The 16,933-nt window shown below is 55.2% G+C and overlaps 1 protein-coding gene across 1 annotated transcript; it reads right to left on the bottom strand.

Moving 5' to 3' along the window:
- Positions 1-388: 388 nt before the first annotated feature.
- Lrp3 (LDL receptor related protein 3) lies at positions 389-12,984 on the bottom strand. The gene is made up of 7 exons (XM_052761617.1): positions 12,866-12,984; positions 11,111-11,158; positions 4,483-4,621; positions 3,010-3,224; positions 1,566-2,682; positions 1,224-1,356; positions 389-1,047 (listed from the first exon to the last, which is right to left on the bottom strand). The coding sequence occupies exons 1-7, from the start codon at positions 12,936-12,938 to the stop codon at positions 460-462; spliced, it is 2,313 nt and encodes a 770-aa protein (XP_052617577.1). The 5' UTR covers positions 12,939-12,984; the 3' UTR covers positions 389-459.
- Between the last annotated feature and the right edge of the window lie 3,949 nt (positions 12,985-16,933).

The raw sequence follows: 16,933 nt of genomic DNA, 5'->3' as shown, positions 1-16,933 counted from the left end.
CCCCATGACCTTTTCGGGCCTCAACTACAGCTCCTGGCAGAGTTCTGGGATGGGCAGCTGGTGTCACTGCCGGGTGAACGAACTGAGAAGCCACAGAAAACATTGCGGAAAGCCTGGCCCTGGCTCTCCTGCTTTTCTGGAAATGAATCCCCAGATTAGAGTTGCAGGGAGCAATTTGACGTGAGACTCCCAGGAGCTGTGCTCTTGCCAACCTCAAAGGTGGTTTTATCACCCCACCCTCCTTCCCAGGCCAACTAATGGGCCCCTAAGCCCCTGCCAGCAATGCCCATCAGGGCTATGGGCTTGCAGAGGTAGCCCACTGGCTGAGTGCCCAGGCCTTCCACGGGGATGCTAGGTGGGCCTCTGTTAGTAAGAAATAATGCAGAGGCAGGGTAGAAATGACTGTGTATTCCCTGGTTACAAAGCGGGGCTGTGGCAGTCACCAGCGTGTCCAATGGGTCAGCAGACCAGCAGGGCTTCGTCGTCACTAGCCTCCAATATTGGGGAGCAGGTTGGTGGGGGGCTCCTGCAGACTCCCAATGACTCTGGTGAGTGGGGATCTTGGGCGCTGCTGGCAGTGGGAGTCTGGGGGTAGGGGTTTTGGGCCAAGCAGGGCTCTGGAGGTGTGTCCACAGGGGCTGGGCTGTCTTCCGGAGGGTCCTCACAGGCCTTTCTCTCCTTGTCCTCTGGCCTGTACTCTGGATCTCGCAGGTTCAAGGGTGGGGGTGGCACTGAAGGCCCCACTTCTGGTACATGGCCAGGGCCACTGGGCGTCCCATCTCCAGCTTCCCTGGGGCTGCCTGTGTCTGTGTGGGGTGCTGGGGGATCTGGGACAGTCCCTGGTGCTGCCTGGAGGAGCCCATCACCCAGCACGGTCTGTGAGGTACGTGCAGCCGTCAGCAGCGGGATCTGGCCTCGAGGCGCCCGTGGGCGGTGGAAAAGCCTGTTCCAGAGGCGGCCCAGCCTGCGGCGGGATGGCCCCCTGCGGGAGGCATGCCGACGCATCTGTCGTCGCATGGCTGTGCGAAGGTTCTGCAGCACTGAAGCCTGGGGGTGGGGCAGCAGCTAAGGTAGGGCCAGGTCATTTGGGAACAACCCCCTTCCAGACCAGAGGCTAATCTGAGCTTCCTCCGCCTTCCCCACTCCAAACACCCTAGCCCTAGCTGGCCCCCAGCAGGAAAGAAACCTGGGCCTTGTAGGATCTCAAACTCATGGAGGCTCACCTGGGATGCGCTGTAGACAGGAAAGTCCTCTACCGGTGGGATGAGGCCTTGTGCGATGAGCTGGCCGTAGGATGGGGGGGCCTCCCGCCGCACGAACTCTGCCTCTAAACGTGTCATTTGGGTCTCAAAGGCCCTGAAAGCAACGGGCAGAAGGGAAGAATGATAGACACCTGCCATAACGGCAGGATTTAGGGACCCCACCCTCGCCTCCGGACCTCTGCATGCACACACAAGAACAGTCTTCCTGTATTGGGATGACCCAAACCCATAGCGTGAAATGTGGTGAGATTTTCTCCAGGGAAACTTAGGAACTGGGGCTCCAGGCCACCACGTGGTGCCCACCTGTACTCCTGCGTGCGCAGTGAGTAGAGTTTGAAGGCACAGCCTAGGGCGATGACAAGCAGCAGTCCGCACACCAGGCTGCCAATGAGGGCAGCGGTGATGACCTTGCGGGGCACGGCGGCCAGGCACCCATGCTCATCGCTGCCGTCTTGGCAGTCCTCCTGGCCATCACAGCGCCATGTCTCAAAGATGCACAGATTGGTACCACAGTGGAAGGTGCCCGGCTGGCAGGAAAAACAGTTCTTCTCATCGGCGCCGTCGGGGCAGCTTTTCTGGTTGTTGCAACGATCGGCAGGTGCGTAGCACAGGCCACTGCCACCCTCACAGGGATACTGGTCCGGAGGGCATGCCGGGCAGCCCTGTTCATCCCGGCCACTTGCACAGTGCCACCAGCCATCACAGCGCTGTGGCTCTGAGAAGCAGCCCTGCTCCCCGGTGCTCCCATCATCTCCCTCACTGCTGCCCCCACATGGCTGCTCCCATGGAAGACAGTAACCTTTCACCTGGTACGTGGCATTGAAGCCATGACCAGCACTGCGGGCACGAGCATGGTAGGCCACGGTGAGGCGGCCCTGTGCCGCCTCAAGGCTCACAGGCCGGTGGTTGCTGCGGTAGGAAAGTGTTTGCAGGAGACGGTCCCCACGCTCGCCTAGGCCTTCATACACTTGGACATAGTCATCATAACCCAGGCGTAGCTCCAGCTGCAGCAGCACACGCCGAGGGTCCTGTGTGTCCACCAGCCATGTGCAGTGGAGGTCTGAAGGCCCGCGGGCAGCGCCAAACAGGTCTGGAGAGGCGAAGGAACCATAGAAGCTGCCCAGCCTACGGCCACATGCTAGGTCGGGGCAGCCAGCCTCATCAGAGCCATCACCACAGTCCTGTGTGCCGTCACAGCGCCTCTCGACCGGCAGGCAGCGTGTGGAGCGGGCTCCACTGCATGGGAAGGTTCCCCCGGGGCACAGGCTGCCTGGTGGCTCCGAGGCGGGTGCTGAACAGTTACCCTCATCCGAGCCGTCTCCACACTCATCCACCAAGTTGCACTGCCAAGGGCCAGGCAGACACTTGCCATTGTCACAGCGGAACTCATCTGTCTGGCAGGAGGCCTGGCCCAGCTTCCCTGGAGGCAAAGAGGGACAAGATGAGCCTCCTTCCAGCACCAGGCCTGCGGCTGGGAGCAGGCAAACGGGTTCAGGCCCAACTGGGGCTCTGTACAAAGAAGCAGGGCCACCTACAGGGCACAGACTCATGGACGGAAGGCTAGGTTCAGTATCGGAGCTGAGCTTAGGCTGAGGGCAGGTTCACTTCCAGCAAATTGGGGCCAATTACCTAAAGAGACACTGAAGCACCCCCAGACATCAGCCCTACCCCTACCCCAGGATTAGTAAGGCAGGTAAAGGGAGCCCTCGCAGAAAACTGGGGCCAGAGGAAAAGCTTGCTGCATCACCTCGGATATAGGAGAGGCGGAAGCCCTGGGCCTGGCCAGAGCTGGAGGCATCTGAGTGGAAGAAGATCCAGACGTGGTCGCGGGCAGAGATGAAGGCGGGTGGGATGGCTGAGCCGCAGAGGCGAAAGGCCTCCTGGCGAGGTGGCGCTGCTGGGCCCAGCAGGAGCCAGTCCAGGGAGCACTGGTGAGATTCTTCCACATCAAAGTTCCGGAAACTGTGGGGCAGAGGGGACCCCAGGGATGGGTAGGAGGACAGGGGCCTCATGGCCCAGGACAGGCCAGCAGTAGTCAAGCTGGAGCTCATGGCAAAGTCTCACCTAGTGGCCCTCCTTGTATCTCCCAAATTGCCTGGCTCTGCGCTATCAGCCCCTCAGGGTCCACTCTGCCCCTACCCCAGGGTCCAGAGGCAGCTCCATGAGGGATCACGGCATCCATGGGCCGCAGCCATCAGTCCAGCTCCCTTCCAGCTCTCTGCCCCACGGGCATACACACAGCACCCCCAGCTCAAATCTGAGTCCAGAGTGTCTGCAGCCCTCTGACACGTTCCCCTAAAGGGTGGTAACCAAGGGCTCAGATCCCTCCCATCCTGAGTCAACTGGACAGCACAAACTCCCAGGATTGCACACTGAAGGTGGGACTCTGCCCATGGGGTTACCCCACACTGCCGCTGGGTGACTGCAAGTTGCCAGGTGGAACACTGGCACCAGAGCTGAGCAAAATGGGCATAGAAACCAGAACAGCCTCCGCTCATACCCATCCCATTCCTAGCCTTCAGATCTATGGAGTAAGTAGCCCTGGGCGGTGGGGCAGGCTTCTGGATTTTAGCATTTACAAGTGTGGCACACAGAACCCATGGAGACTCCCTAGCCAAATGTCCCCATGATCACCCTAGGTCTGGGCTTCTAGCTCTTCAGTGACACTCACTAGCACCTTTCCCTGTCGCCCTCCACCCGTATCTACAGCTCCATTCACTGAGGGACCACCTGAGGTCCCTGCAGAAACCCTGACCTGGGCTCCATGCCAGTCTGGCCTCAAGCCACTCCTCAGGACAGAAACAGACACCTTTGCCACCTTAAGCAGCCAAGACTACCCCCACCAGCTCCTCAGGCTCACTTTTGGGGACTAAAAAGAAAAGTCTCAGTACAGGAAGTGACCCAGCTCAGAGCACCCAGCCAAGGAAGTGGGCAATTAAATGATCATGTGCTCACATAAACATGCAGGCTTACAGCTCACACATGGCCACCCAGGACTCTCAGCTGCCTGTTCCTAAATGTGTCTATACACCTAACACATACATACCTGTCACACACACACACACACACACACACACACACACACACACACACACACACACACGTCATCCCTGCTAAGTCCTGGGCTTCTGCACATCACACCTGTCCACACCCACGTGTGTGTGCCCTCCACACCTGCTAGGCCTACACACATGTGCAGTCGCACAGGGGCTCCGCTTACCTGATGGTGATCATGTCACCACGGTCACCCTGAATATACCAGCTGCAGTTGGTGCCCGGCGGGTAGTTGAGGGGCCAGGCTGGGCTGTAGATGACCCCTCGCCGTTCAGTGTGCTGTTCCAACTTGCCACTGCAGGCAGCTGTTGGGAGAGAAGGTCGAGAAACGTCCGCTCACCTAAGGGTGGAGAGCAGGTTTTGTGGGGTACTCTGCTCATGGCTTGAACACAAGCTTCTACTAGGCCCAGCCAGTCCACGGCTCAAGTCTTCATGAAGTCACGTGTGGGTGGAATTCAAGGAGGGACCCTCTAGACTTGAGGCAGTGTAGCCCAGTCCTGTAGTACAGTCGAGTCTTGACCCTGTGTGTCCAGTCCCTGCCCCCATCTCAGTAGGACAAAGAGCAAGACATTTTTAATTCCCCTTGACATCCAGCACATGCCATGTGAGGTCTCAAAACCTCAGCTTAGTGGTGGTCTTACAAATCAGCCTTCTGCATGGAGGCCTCCCCAGGCCATCTCACTAGAGTGTCCTGTGTAACCATGTGGAACACAGCCCCAAGGGAGCTAAAGAGATGGATCAGCAGTTAAGAGCACTTTCTGCTCTTGCAGAGGACCCGGGTTCAATTCTCAGCACCCACATGGCTGCTCACAACCATCTGTAACTCCAGTTCCAGGGGATCCAAGCCCTCTTCTGACCTCCATGGGCTCCTGCACACATGTGATGCACAAACATACACTCAAGCACACACATATGCACATAAAATTAAATAAACAAATATTAAAAACATAACACGGTGCCAGGAAAAGAGGGTCTTTGTCATCTGATACATTTTACTGGACACCTACTATGTATGCACCAAGCAAAAGTTAACAGCATGTCATCCCTGCGGACCTCGCAGGCTGGGGTTTATACAGAATTTACACAGAATCCCTGGTGACGTGAAGGGAGGTGGCGATGTCCAGACCTGGCTGGCTGCTAGTGTAGTCTGGGTCTCAGTACACCTTGTATAAAGTTGGGTTTTGGGGGCTGGAGAGAGGGCTCAGTGTTTAAGAGCACTTGCTGCTCTCGCAGAGGACCAGCGTTTGGTTCCCAGCACCCCCAGTGGGCAACTCACAACTACCTGTAACTCCAGCTCCAGGGGATCCAATGCCCTCTCTGGCCTCTGCATACATATGTACAGCCCATCCTCCCCCACATTACACACATAAGTAAAAATAAATCTTTTTAATTTAAAATTTGAGATTTTTATCTAAATACATGTGAAAAGACACTGGAGGTAGATATCCTAACCAGGTAAAGAAATAAGGCTCAGAGAAGGTAAATGTTTTCCAGGGCACACAGCCAGTTAGTAGCAGAGTCAGGATTCACCTGGTCCTTCGGTGGGCTCAGCCTCTCACCACAGGAGAACCTAAGTTCTCAAACATTTATGGAGCGTCAACTGTATGCCACTTGAGGGAATGAAGATAAAGCCAGTATTAGCCAGCATGAGTGAGAGACACCACACCTGCCCTGCTGTCTGGGCTCTCCCAGGGCCAGGCAGGGCACCCTTACACTCAGCTGCATCCCTGCCATGACTTCCAAATGTTTATCTAATCCAACCTGTTACAAAGGCTGGGCCCACTTTACAGACGAAAGAGCAAGGCTTTCTCCAAGTTTACTTCCTCAGTAGACTCCAGGCACCTGTCATGATGCCTCTGAAAAGTCATCCTCTCCAGTAGTGGCCTCTGGCTAGGAAGCTGCTGCAGGAGGACCCCACTTCGACCCTCTGCATCCCAATCTCTCAGGGGGATGACATGTTCACCTGTCGACCGAACTGCCTCATAGTTCCTGTATCTTTGCTTCCCTCATCCTCAGGCTCCCTCCTATGGAAGTGAGGGCTGCTCCCCACTCTCCTAGTCCGCTCACTCACTCCTCAGCTCCAGCTCTTTGGGGCCCCTTCGTAGGGAAGCCCTCACCATGTCACCCCCAATGGAGCCCCTATCCTTTGCCCCTCTTCTCCTCCTCGGCCTCTGCCACAACAGTGACTTCCCTACTGTTCCAGAAATTGTTTGATGACGAGTCCCCATAGGAGGGCAGGCTGGGACACTCTGGCCTGACACCCAGGGGCCTGCAAAGTGCCTGACATACAACAGGTGCCCAGCAGTCCGGTGCCTTCCGAGCATCCTATTGTCCAACCTACTCACAAGAACATCAAAGAGCTAAGTCAGAAACGCCATCTTTGAACAAGGTGTGGTGGCTCACAGCACACAGGAGGCTGAGGCAGGAGGAGCCTGATTTTGAGGCCAGCCTGGGCTATATAGTGAGTTCTAGGCTGGCATGGACTACATGAAACCCTGAGGAAGAAAAGAAAGAAAGAAAAGGGAGGAAGGAAGGAAGGAAGGAAGGAAGGAAGGAAGGAAGGAAGGAAGGAAGGAAGGAAGGAAGGACCAAAGAAAGAAAGAAAGAAAGAAAGAAAGAAAGAAAGAAAGAAAGAAAAAAAGGACTTGAGGGAGGAGTGGAGGGAAATGGGAAGGAGAAACAAAAGGAGAGAAGGGAAGGCCACCTTTGTCCCTAATGTGGGGGTGGCCATCCTCAGAGCTTCATTCTCTGCAGCATCAAGGGTACCAGCTCAGTGAGGTGCATGCCAGCTCCTCTGCTCCTGATGCTCACACGTGGCCCGAGGATGCAGCCTCCCCAATCTCAGGGGTTTTGCCAAGGAAACAGGAGCTGTGCACTCCACTCCCAGCCCAGGAGCCAAAGCTAGCAGAACAGGGTCTCAAGAGAACCTGCAAGGTGCCCCCAGGCTGGACCTGGCTCCTGCGGACTTCTCCAGCCACTAACTGGAGAATCTTGTGGAGACCTCGGTGTCTACCTCATATGACCTATAGGATTTCTCCTTCCTGAGGTGCAGGGTGAGTGGTTCCTGACGGGCAGAACCCAGTGAGATTGGGGGTGTCTTCCTCCTACACAGACTCCACCAAGGTCCTAAATCAACATCTTGCTTTCTTCCTGTCTCAGCCAGAACACTTGTCCATGTGCACCCACATTTGTTCAGGGTTTAGGTGGCCTGTCTGTCCAGACGACTGGACCACTGCCAGCCCAACTCAGCCTTTTCACAAACCCTCTATCCTATAAGGCCCACAGAGCATCACTGTTAACTGTTTCCTCATCTCTGGGGGGTGTCACGGGTACCGGACCATGATTCTACAACTACTACTTGGGTCTCACATCAAGAGGGAGAAGGGGTCTACTCCATGAAGGGCTCTTGACTACTTGGCAGTAAGCTTGGAGATGTGTCTAGCTTGGTCAACACGCTGAACCCCAACTCTCCAAGACAGTAAGTTCATCTCCACCCCAATGCACCACACTAGGGCCTAGGCCTAACCTTCATGGCCATATGTAACCCTGTGTGAGGATACACCTTATACGTCTGTGAAAGTAGAGTTGGTGAACGTTGCTATGGTTGGAGACAATCACGAAAGTGACCGTCTCGAGGCAGACAGTCATGTGATGGGACAGACCAGTGGGTCAGGAGTCTACAGGAATGTCTTGTGGGAGGTGAGGATTTGACAGGGTATAGCAAGGTCAGAGCAGAAACAGGACTGTTCGTGGGATACTGGTATAGGAGAGATCCTGGGGGTGTCGGGGGTGTCGGGGAGGTCCCTCTGATGTTGAGGTGGAGACCAACCTTTGCTCTTAAAGGAGATTGTCTGAGCTCTCAGAGACTATACAGGAAAGGGATGAATGGCAGTTTTAGAGGCAGTGTCTTAGTTGTGGGTCTGAAGACTTGTCAAATCCTCCTGAGAGGGCAGAGGCAGGGCCTGATGCAGCATGACTTGTAGATCTGATTTCCAGAAGCTATTGGTAACCAGGACAACCTGCATGTTATGACCTGGCAGCAGGCTTCTCTCACCCCCAGGCACTTGGCCCAATGCCTAACTAGTAGGAGACAGTGTGAACTTGATCCAGGCATCCCTAGCATCACAGCGGGAAGTGGCAGGATGCAGGACTCAGGAGGTAGGTCTTTTGATCCAGGAGGACCTGACACAGGAGGAGCAAGGGATGGGCTGAAGCACCAAAATGTATCTGGTGCAAGCTGAGAAAGGGCTAGGAGACAGTAGGACCACAGAGAAAGTATTTGGAAATGCAGTCATGAGGCCCATGCTGGGAGGGGTCGGCTAGGCCGGGGAGAAGCTGGTCAGCAATGCCAGAGGGATCAGAACTGGATTCCAGGGACACCAGGATCCACCCTACCACCTGTCACTGCCATGCAAGCTGTGCATCCTGCTCCCCACATCAAGGACCTCACGCTCAGGCACCAATGTGTGAACAACCACCGCTAGAGGTGAGTGATGACGCTCTGCTGGGCCTCAGGTCTGGACAGCTAAGGAAACCAAACATGAGGACCTGGGTCATTCTCTCCCAGGCACTCCCTTGTCCCTTGAGTACCACCTCTGCAAACCTGGGGGACACATCTGAACAGCAATGCCCATCCGCCGGTTTGGGGTTCACGCTTGCAAGATATCAGCCTTCGCTCACCCCACTTCCCGCACCGTACCCTGGCCACAGACACCTGACCTAGTCAGTGCTTTCCTGGAAACAGGATGTGAAACTGAGCTGTCCTTGTGGTCAGTACATCAAGTGGGGCCGGGCTGGTCAGTGCTGACTAAGGCAGGGCTCTGGGCCAGCCTGGGTCAGCAGAGGAGGCCCAGCTGCAGAAAAACACAGAGTTGGGGTACAGAGAGGATTGTGGGGAGCAGAAGCTCAATCTTCTAGACAGGCAGAGAAATTAGACTCTGTGAACGTCTCCACCATGCTTCTGCCCACCTCCCATAATCCTTGTGATCACCACCAGACAGCTCTCCCCACCCTGAGTCTCATGGGCTCAGTGGCAGCCTAAAACCTGACATGCCACATGGCTCCTTCACCGTGTGGCACTAGAGACAACACAAGTTCCAGTCCCCAGACTTGGGGTCACACATCCTTACTGACCACACCCCGAGGCACCTTGTCTCAGTGTACTTCTGCCAATTACTTAGCCTTTGAAACATTTGCTTTACTTTTGAGGCAGGGTCTCTCTATGAAGCCCAGGCTGGCCTGGAACTTGCAACCCTCCTGCCTCAGCCTCCCCAGTGCTAGGTTACAGGTGTGCAACACCACACCTGGCACTAAACACCATTTTAGGGTTTGTTGAAGATGGCCATACGTTGACTAAAGAAGCAAGAGACGATGAGGTTCACTTGGTGTATTAACGATAGAGCAGGTTCCCTCAGTCACCTGCCTCACAGCTACCCAACCTATTCATTCTCCAAACAGTGGAAGCCTCTCCACCACCCAGGAGGGGTATCGGTGGCTGCTCTTCCCTCTTCTGACACCAGATCAGAGCTCAGCCAGCCATCAGATGGACAGCCAACACTGACAGGCAAGAGGCCAGCACTTCTCACTGCTTTCTCACACCTTAGTGCTGACCTCTTTGCTGCAAGCTGGCATGCCTGGAACAAGCCTTTCACATGCAGAGCAGTCGATCCAGGGCTGTGTTCTTATCCACCATCCTCCAGACCCTCACACACAAGCCAATACACTCTTCTGCCCTGAAGAATCCCAGGGCTAGGTACCCGCCAGTCAGAGCCAGCCCTAGAATTAGCCTCCAGAATGACTCAAACTGGCCATTCTAAGCTTTCAAAGTTGTTTGCCTGATTCTTTGCCTTTCTCCTGGAAACCACAATGAAAGCTGTGGCTTCTGCCTTCCCCTCATCCTGAGTCAGCCTGGCCAAACCTACTAAGGCTTGATCCCAGTTTAGGCAAGTGCTCCACCACTGAGCCACACCCCCTGCTCCTCACTGGTGGATTCTAGGCAGGGACTCTACCACTGAGCCACACCCCAGCCCCTCACTAGGGGATTCTAGGCAGGGGCTCTACCACTGAGCCATGACCCCAGCCCCTCACTGGGGGATTCTAGGAAGTGCTCTACCACTGAGTCACACCCCCTGCTCCTCTCTGGGGGATTCTAGGCAGATGCTCTACCACTGCTACATCCCCAGCCCTTTTAAAAAAAAAAAAAGTTTTAGACAGTCTCACAAAGACGGCCAGGCTTTCCTTGAACTTACTCTGTAGTCTAAGCAGTCCTTAAGTTCAATCTTTTGCCTCAGTCTCCTGAGTAGCTGGAATTACAGGCTTGTGCCACCAAATCAGTCTTAAAGGTCCAGTTTTTTGTTTTTGTTTTTTTTTTTCTCATTGGTACTGGTCTCTGTGGCAACATTAATCTTACCTCTATAAAGTAAAGCCTAGGCATGATTTTAATACACATGAGCATCCAGGGTCCCTCAGGAATGCCACCACCCACAAGAGGCGCATCTATCAACTAGACAGGAATTTTGACAGTTTGTGGTAATACCAAGCCACAGAGCACCAGATTCCTTCTGAACATCTTAGGTTATTGCTTCAGTGGACCCTAATGGCCAAGTTTGTGGTAGTCCGGCATTTCACCTATTATACCAGAGAAATCAAGGCACACTAAGTTAAGTTTGCTTAAGACCAACAGCTCCTTTGTGATGCTGTAAAGGTGCACAGGGGAAGATTTTTCCAACCAGAGGCCTGATGGCCACAGGGTACAGCCAAGACTGAAGGCCGTCCTGAGAAAGGGGCTTACTCACCTAAGGCAGGAACCGCACTGCTGAGTCTCCCAGTGAGAAAGAGGTTCACTGTGGAAGACACAAAGAGGCATCAGTAAGGGACTTGGACTCCAGGGCACATGTTTGGGCTGCAGTGAACACAGGACAATCCAGTTGAAATCAAGGCAGGCCCTTTTATCTCACTGGGCATGGCCCAGATCACTGCCAGAAACTCTCCCTCCCAGCTCTGTTCCGTCTGGGATAGGCAAAGATGAGGAACTCAGAGGGTCTTAGGACCTGCCCTCATACACCCACAGCCAGAAACAGCAGTGTGCTAGCCTGACTGTATTGTCCTGGGTTGCGACACTCCTGCTTCAGAATCAGCTGGTTTTCTGTCAGGCTTGAGGCTACCCATCACATAGGCTTAGTCCCAAGAACTTTGCATTCCAAGAGGGTTCCTACCACCCGAAGGGCTTCCTCCTTTGATGGGCATCCCACCATCCTTAAGGCAGAGTTTGCCTGCTCGCACCACAGTAAGGGTCTACCTCCACAGGAGTGTCCTTAGCCTCCATCTGCTGTTCTACTTCAAGGGCTCCAGACTGAGTCTAGGCCAAGTGAGAAGCAAATCTAACTTCCTGGGGATCAGGGCATCCCCTCCCTGATTGAGGCATTCATCTCTAGAGCAGTCATTCTCCGTTTGGTGAAAAAACAGGGGGTCACCCCATCCCCACCCCAGGGCATCCAGGCTCTGCTAGACCCAGGCATGGACAGCTCCTGAGCAAGGAAAATCTTACCTCTGCCCTGCCCACCTGGGAAACACAACAGCCAGGACCCAGATGCTATGACCACCCACAGCATGTGAAGCAGGCACGTTGGGCATATGCCACTACTTCGACAGCTCATCCAGCCTGTGCAGTACCACACACACACACACACACACACACACACACACACACACACACTCAAGCTTCTGTATCCTTGGAGGCCAGATGAGAGTTACAACTTAAAATGAATGAGCTCCCCATCCAACTTATCATTTCAGTGGTTTCAGGGAGCCTGTCAGGTTCCTGGGCCCTCACCGGTGACATCATAGGGTGTCCCCTAATGACCCCAGCTCTTCAGGGCCTCCCTCCTTCATCAAGGTAAATAAAGAGCCATGTGGGTTGAGGATTTAACTCTTTCCTTCCCCTCTCCAGCAATGGGCCCCCGAGAAAGTGAACAACAACAACAACAAAAATGTCCTGGTCTGGGAAGGAGCCTTCTAACCTAGGTTCCAGTCCCGGCAGGTTCTTGGCCCTCCCCAGAACAGACTCCCACTCCCCTCAGGGCTGAACAGGCCTATGGCCATCTGGGTCTAGGAAGACACAATGAGAAAATGAGTTCTCACATCTGCCTCCCCCAGCCCCACAGCCCCCAGGCTGATTCTCCATCTTTGGCTAGCTCCCAGGCCTGCCCTGACTCCAGGCAGGAAACGGTTTCTTCTTCAGGGAGCAGCAGTCCAGGCCTTTGTCCGCAGCTCTGGAGGCCAGAGCACAGCTCAGGCAAGCCGGCCTGAAAGCCACAGGGAAACCCCGGCCTCCCCTAGGAAGCCAAGGCCGGCGGGCGTTCTTGCTCCCACCGCCCCCACCCCCCACCCCACCCCCGCCAGCTCCGGGCCTGGAGGGCCGCTTTGTGGGAGTCGCCCTCCTCGGGAGCCCAAGGGTGCCGGGGAGCTGCGTGCTCTGCAGCCTGGGCACGGGAGCCATGGCAGTGGGGGCTCCAAGCCCTACCCTGGCCGGCCCCGCGCGGCCCACTCACCCAGGCAGACGACTGCGAGCGGCGCCCTGGCGCCCGGCGCCCCCTCCGGCCCCGCGGCCGCGCGCTTCTCCATGCCGGGGCGAGCCGCGCGCGGGCGCCTGCTGCCCTGCGGCCGGGGCTCCGCCTGGGGCTAGGGCTGGCGCGGCGGCTGCGGCCCGGGTGCGGACGGCGGCTGCGGCGGCGTCTTTGTGCGGCGGCGGTGCAGGCCCGCAACGCGCGGGGCCACATCGGCCGCGGCGTCACGGGCCCCGCGGGGGCTCAGCGGCGGTCGCCGGGGAGGACCGTCGCCCGCCGCTGTCCCCGAGCCGCGGCCGGCTCGCCCAGCCCGGCCTGCGCACGGAGACCCCCGGCGCGCCCATGCCCCGGCGCGCCCTGCCCGTCCGTCCCCGGGCCGCCCCGCGCTACGCCGCACGGTGCCAAGGAGGGTGCGTCGGTGGGTCCGTCTGTCCTCCCGCCCGGCCCCTCGCCGGAGCCTGGAGCCGGGAGGCCGCGCCGCGCCAGCCACGTGACGCGCCCGCCGAGCCGCAGTGGCGCTGACAGGGCGGGCGGAGGCGGCTGGGGCGGGCCGGGGGGCACACGCCCCGCCTCGGGGTGCTGGACAGCTCCACACAGGCGGCTCTGGCCCGGTCCGCTAGCTCTGGACCTTGGACCCTGGGATTAGGGCTGGCACTGAGCCTGGGGTCCTGGGCAGCGCTCGCCTGGCCTCTTGATCCCAAGATCTGGTCTCTCTCTCCCGAAGCCAGGACGCCAGGCGACTGTGCTGGGAAGAGAGGGAGACAGATGGTCAATAGTAGGTGGGGTGGCACGGAAGGGGTTGCTGGGGGACCAAGACAAAGCATGGAGGTGCAGGGTTGAGGCCCCACTTCTTTACAAATGCAATACATTCCTGGGTGGTTTGCTGTGAGAATCCCCTCCTGCTGCCCTCCTCATTTACCTCACCCTGACTCTCACTTTCGAAAAGTGAGTCATTAGTGAGAACCCCCAGAGGCCTCTGGAGACCCACCTTTGTCCCTAACCGGCTCGGTAACCCCCTCATCTTCCAGGGGACCGCGGTGATGCATGCTTTCCAAGCGTGGGCTTGCCATTTGGAGACGACCTGTAAACCAAAGGGTTGGATCCAGGGGAAGCAAAAGCCAGAATGGACTTGGGAGAAGAAGCAAGAAGTTAGGTCAATCGAGGTCAGCTGTCCTTTAAAACTGATACTAAACCAGAGGTCTCCAAAGACGCCTTAGCAAGGAGGCTCCACCAGCCCAGGTGAGCCTCACCTTCCACACACCCACGCTCCGGAGCTTGAGTGCATGCTCTCACAGGTGCCGTCACCCATTCATTATGAAGGTTGAGGGCAACGGTGGTCCACTCGTGAAAGTTGCTGTCACAGTAACTCACAAATTCACTTTCACTGTGCAGGTAAATACCAAAAAGTATTTATCTGGGGAGACTCTGGAGTTTTTCGGTGTTTTCTTGTTCTCCATGTACATCTTTTGTGATTATTCCAAAGCAGCCTTCTTCAGGGGGTGTTAAAGGGGTTAAAAATCTGATACGGAAGCGGGGTTGGAGAGAGATGGCTCTGTGGTTTAGAGCTCTTGCTGATCCCCCGGATGACTGGAGTTGGGTTCTCAGCACCCATATTGGTTCACAACTCAATTCCAAGTGATCTGGGACCCTTTTCTGGCCTCCTTGGGCACCAGGTACATGCATGGCACACATAGACACATGCAAGCAAAATACTTGGCGGCATATGATAGCATTGCATATTCTCCAATTCCTTGATCCAGGAAGAGGCAGAGGGAATCTTTGTGAGTTCGAGGCCAGACCCTGCACCACCATTACCCCAAAAGAAAACAGTATGGTGTGGATCCTCAAAAGACTATATAACTACCGTGTAAGCCAGGAATTCCATTTCTGGATACTTACTCCAAAGAGTTTCCAATGAAGGGCTTGAGTAGAGACTGGAACGCCATTATTGATAACTGAGTTATTAACAGTAGCTAAACCATGGAAGCAAGTGTCCTTGGCAGACGAATGAGCAGGTGTGATGTGGCGTACACAACTGTGTGATGGAATATTTGCTCAGTCCTTAGAAAGATGGACATTCTGACCTATGGTGCCACATGGATGAATCCTGAGAGTCTTATGAAAGTAAAAAAAGCCGATCACAGAAGGACAGACGTTCTATGATTCCTTTCAAATGGGGAGCCTAGAGTAGTCAAAATCGTACAGACTGAAAGCAGAGTGGTGGCTGGGAGGAAGGAAAAATCTGTTTAATGGAGGCAAAGTTTCAGTTTGGGAAAATGAAGAGGTCTAGAAATGGATAGTAAGTGACAGTGGTTGTGTGACAATGTGACTCTGTCTACACAGTCTATTGTATATTTTTTTAAATGCTTAGTGGAGCCATGGGGCTACAGTTCAATGGTAGAGTCCCTGCCTAGAATTCCCCCAGTGAGGGGCTGGGGATGTGACTCAGTGGTAGAGCCCCTGCCTAGAATCCCCCAGTGAGGGGATGGGGTGTGGCTCAGTGGTAGAGCCCCTGCCTAGAATCCCCCAGTGAGGGGCTGGGGGCGTGGCTTAGTGGTAGAGCACCTCCCCAGCATGTATAACCTTGGGCTTGATTATCAGCAGTTTTTTAAAAAAACAAGTTTAAAATGGTAAATGTCATGTTATGTGTCTCTTACCACCATTACAAAATTTACTAAAAGCAAACTAGCCCCCTCTGCACCCATAGAACAGGATGGAATGAATGGGCCTACTGGGTGTAAGCTCAGTGGCAAAACACTCACCAAGCATGCTCAAAACCCTGAGTTCCAGCGCACCACTCCCCCTACACACACACACACACACACACACACACACACACACACACACACACACACACACTGATGCCTTCATTGTCATGGAATGTAAGCACCAGAGCCCCTTGGGTTGTGTAACGTTCTGAGTACATCCCCAGACGTCAGTCAAGGACTTCCTGCTGGCCTTGCTGGAGCACTCAGACGTGTGCTGAAACGGTGGTCATTGAGGTGTTGATTTGGTGGGGAGAGTCAATCCAAATCCAGTGTACCTCACTAAATGATCAATGGAGAAGGATCCCCAAGGTGAGTTAACCCTATTGTTTCTATGGGAATAAAGATCGTGTGTGGAGGCAGCCTGGAGCCCAAGACACAGGTAAAGATCCTGGGGACTTAAGGCTGGCAAGATGGGTTAGGAGACCTGTGGGAACAGAGTCCTCCACCTCCTGAATCTCCCTTTGAGACGGCTTAACGGTAGAGCACTCGCCTAGAGTCCACCAGTGAGGGGCTGGGAGCATGGCTCAGTGGTAAAATGTGGCCTAGCAGGGGCTGTTACTTGGGTTCAATTGTCAGTACTGAAAACAAAACAAAAAAAGCATGGGTACACATGTATGAATCTTCCATCTTGGACTGCCCTCTCTCCCTCTCTTTTTGCTCATTCCCTGGGCCGCTCACCCTGAGGAAAGCCACATTATGAACCGTCCTAAGTCTCTCTGTCTCTGTCTGTCTGTCTCTGTGTGTGTGTGTGTGTGTGTGTGTGTGTGTGTGTGTGTGTGTGTGTCCACAAAGGCCAGAAGAGGTGTCAGACCTCTTGGAGCTGGAGTTTCAGGCAGTTGTGAAACACTGTACTTCTGAACTTCTCCTTGGCCACATCCCCGGCCTCAGAGGAGCCTGGGGATGACACTGTCATCAAATTGAACATGTCCTTAGCTCATGACTCTACAATGTCTTCACTCATTCTTTCTTTTACACTTCATGCTATTGGAACCCTGTGCCTGCCAGACCCAGTCTGGGGTCTGGTGACAGAGCAGTGGAGCAGGGGACCAGGGCTCCAGCTAGGTAACAGGCAGGTAAGCCAACAGGCACAGAGAAAGTGCACGGAGAACCAAACTAGGGGTGTGGGAGTTTGGGGGCCTCTGGCTGAGAAGTGCTCTTGGTAGCTACGGCCCCTGCCCTGGGCCTGCACCATCGCTGCCTCTCTTTGGAGGAGGAGCTGAGAGCCGGGATTGCAACGGTGTGTAACGGTGTAACGATAACGCCTGCGCTACCACCACCTGTTCAC

The sequence above is a fragment of the Peromyscus californicus genome, unplaced genomic scaffold, assembly GCF_007827085.1.
Source record: "Peromyscus californicus insignis strain IS unplaced genomic scaffold, ASM782708v3 Scaffold_4__1_contigs__length_199733344, whole genome shotgun sequence".
NCBI classification, from domain to species: Eukaryota; Metazoa; Chordata; class Mammalia; order Rodentia; family Cricetidae; genus Peromyscus; species Peromyscus californicus.
Note: the sequence above shows the minus strand (reverse complement) of the source record. Positions and strands in the feature narration are given on the sequence as shown.

Coding starts and splice junctions, on each gene's coding strand:
- Lrp3 (XM_052761617.1), bottom strand. CDS start 12,938: ATGGAGAAGCGCGCGGCCGCGGGGCCGGAGGGGGCGCCGGGCGCCAGG. Junction 4,622..11,110: donor CAGTGCGGTTCCTGCCTTAG/GTGAGTAAGCCC, acceptor CTCTCCCAACAG/CTGCCTGCAGTGGCAAGTTG. Junction 1,048..1,223: donor CTGTCTACAGCGCATCCCAG/GTGAGCCTCCAT, acceptor CCCCACCCCCAG/GCTTCAGTGCTGCAGAACCT.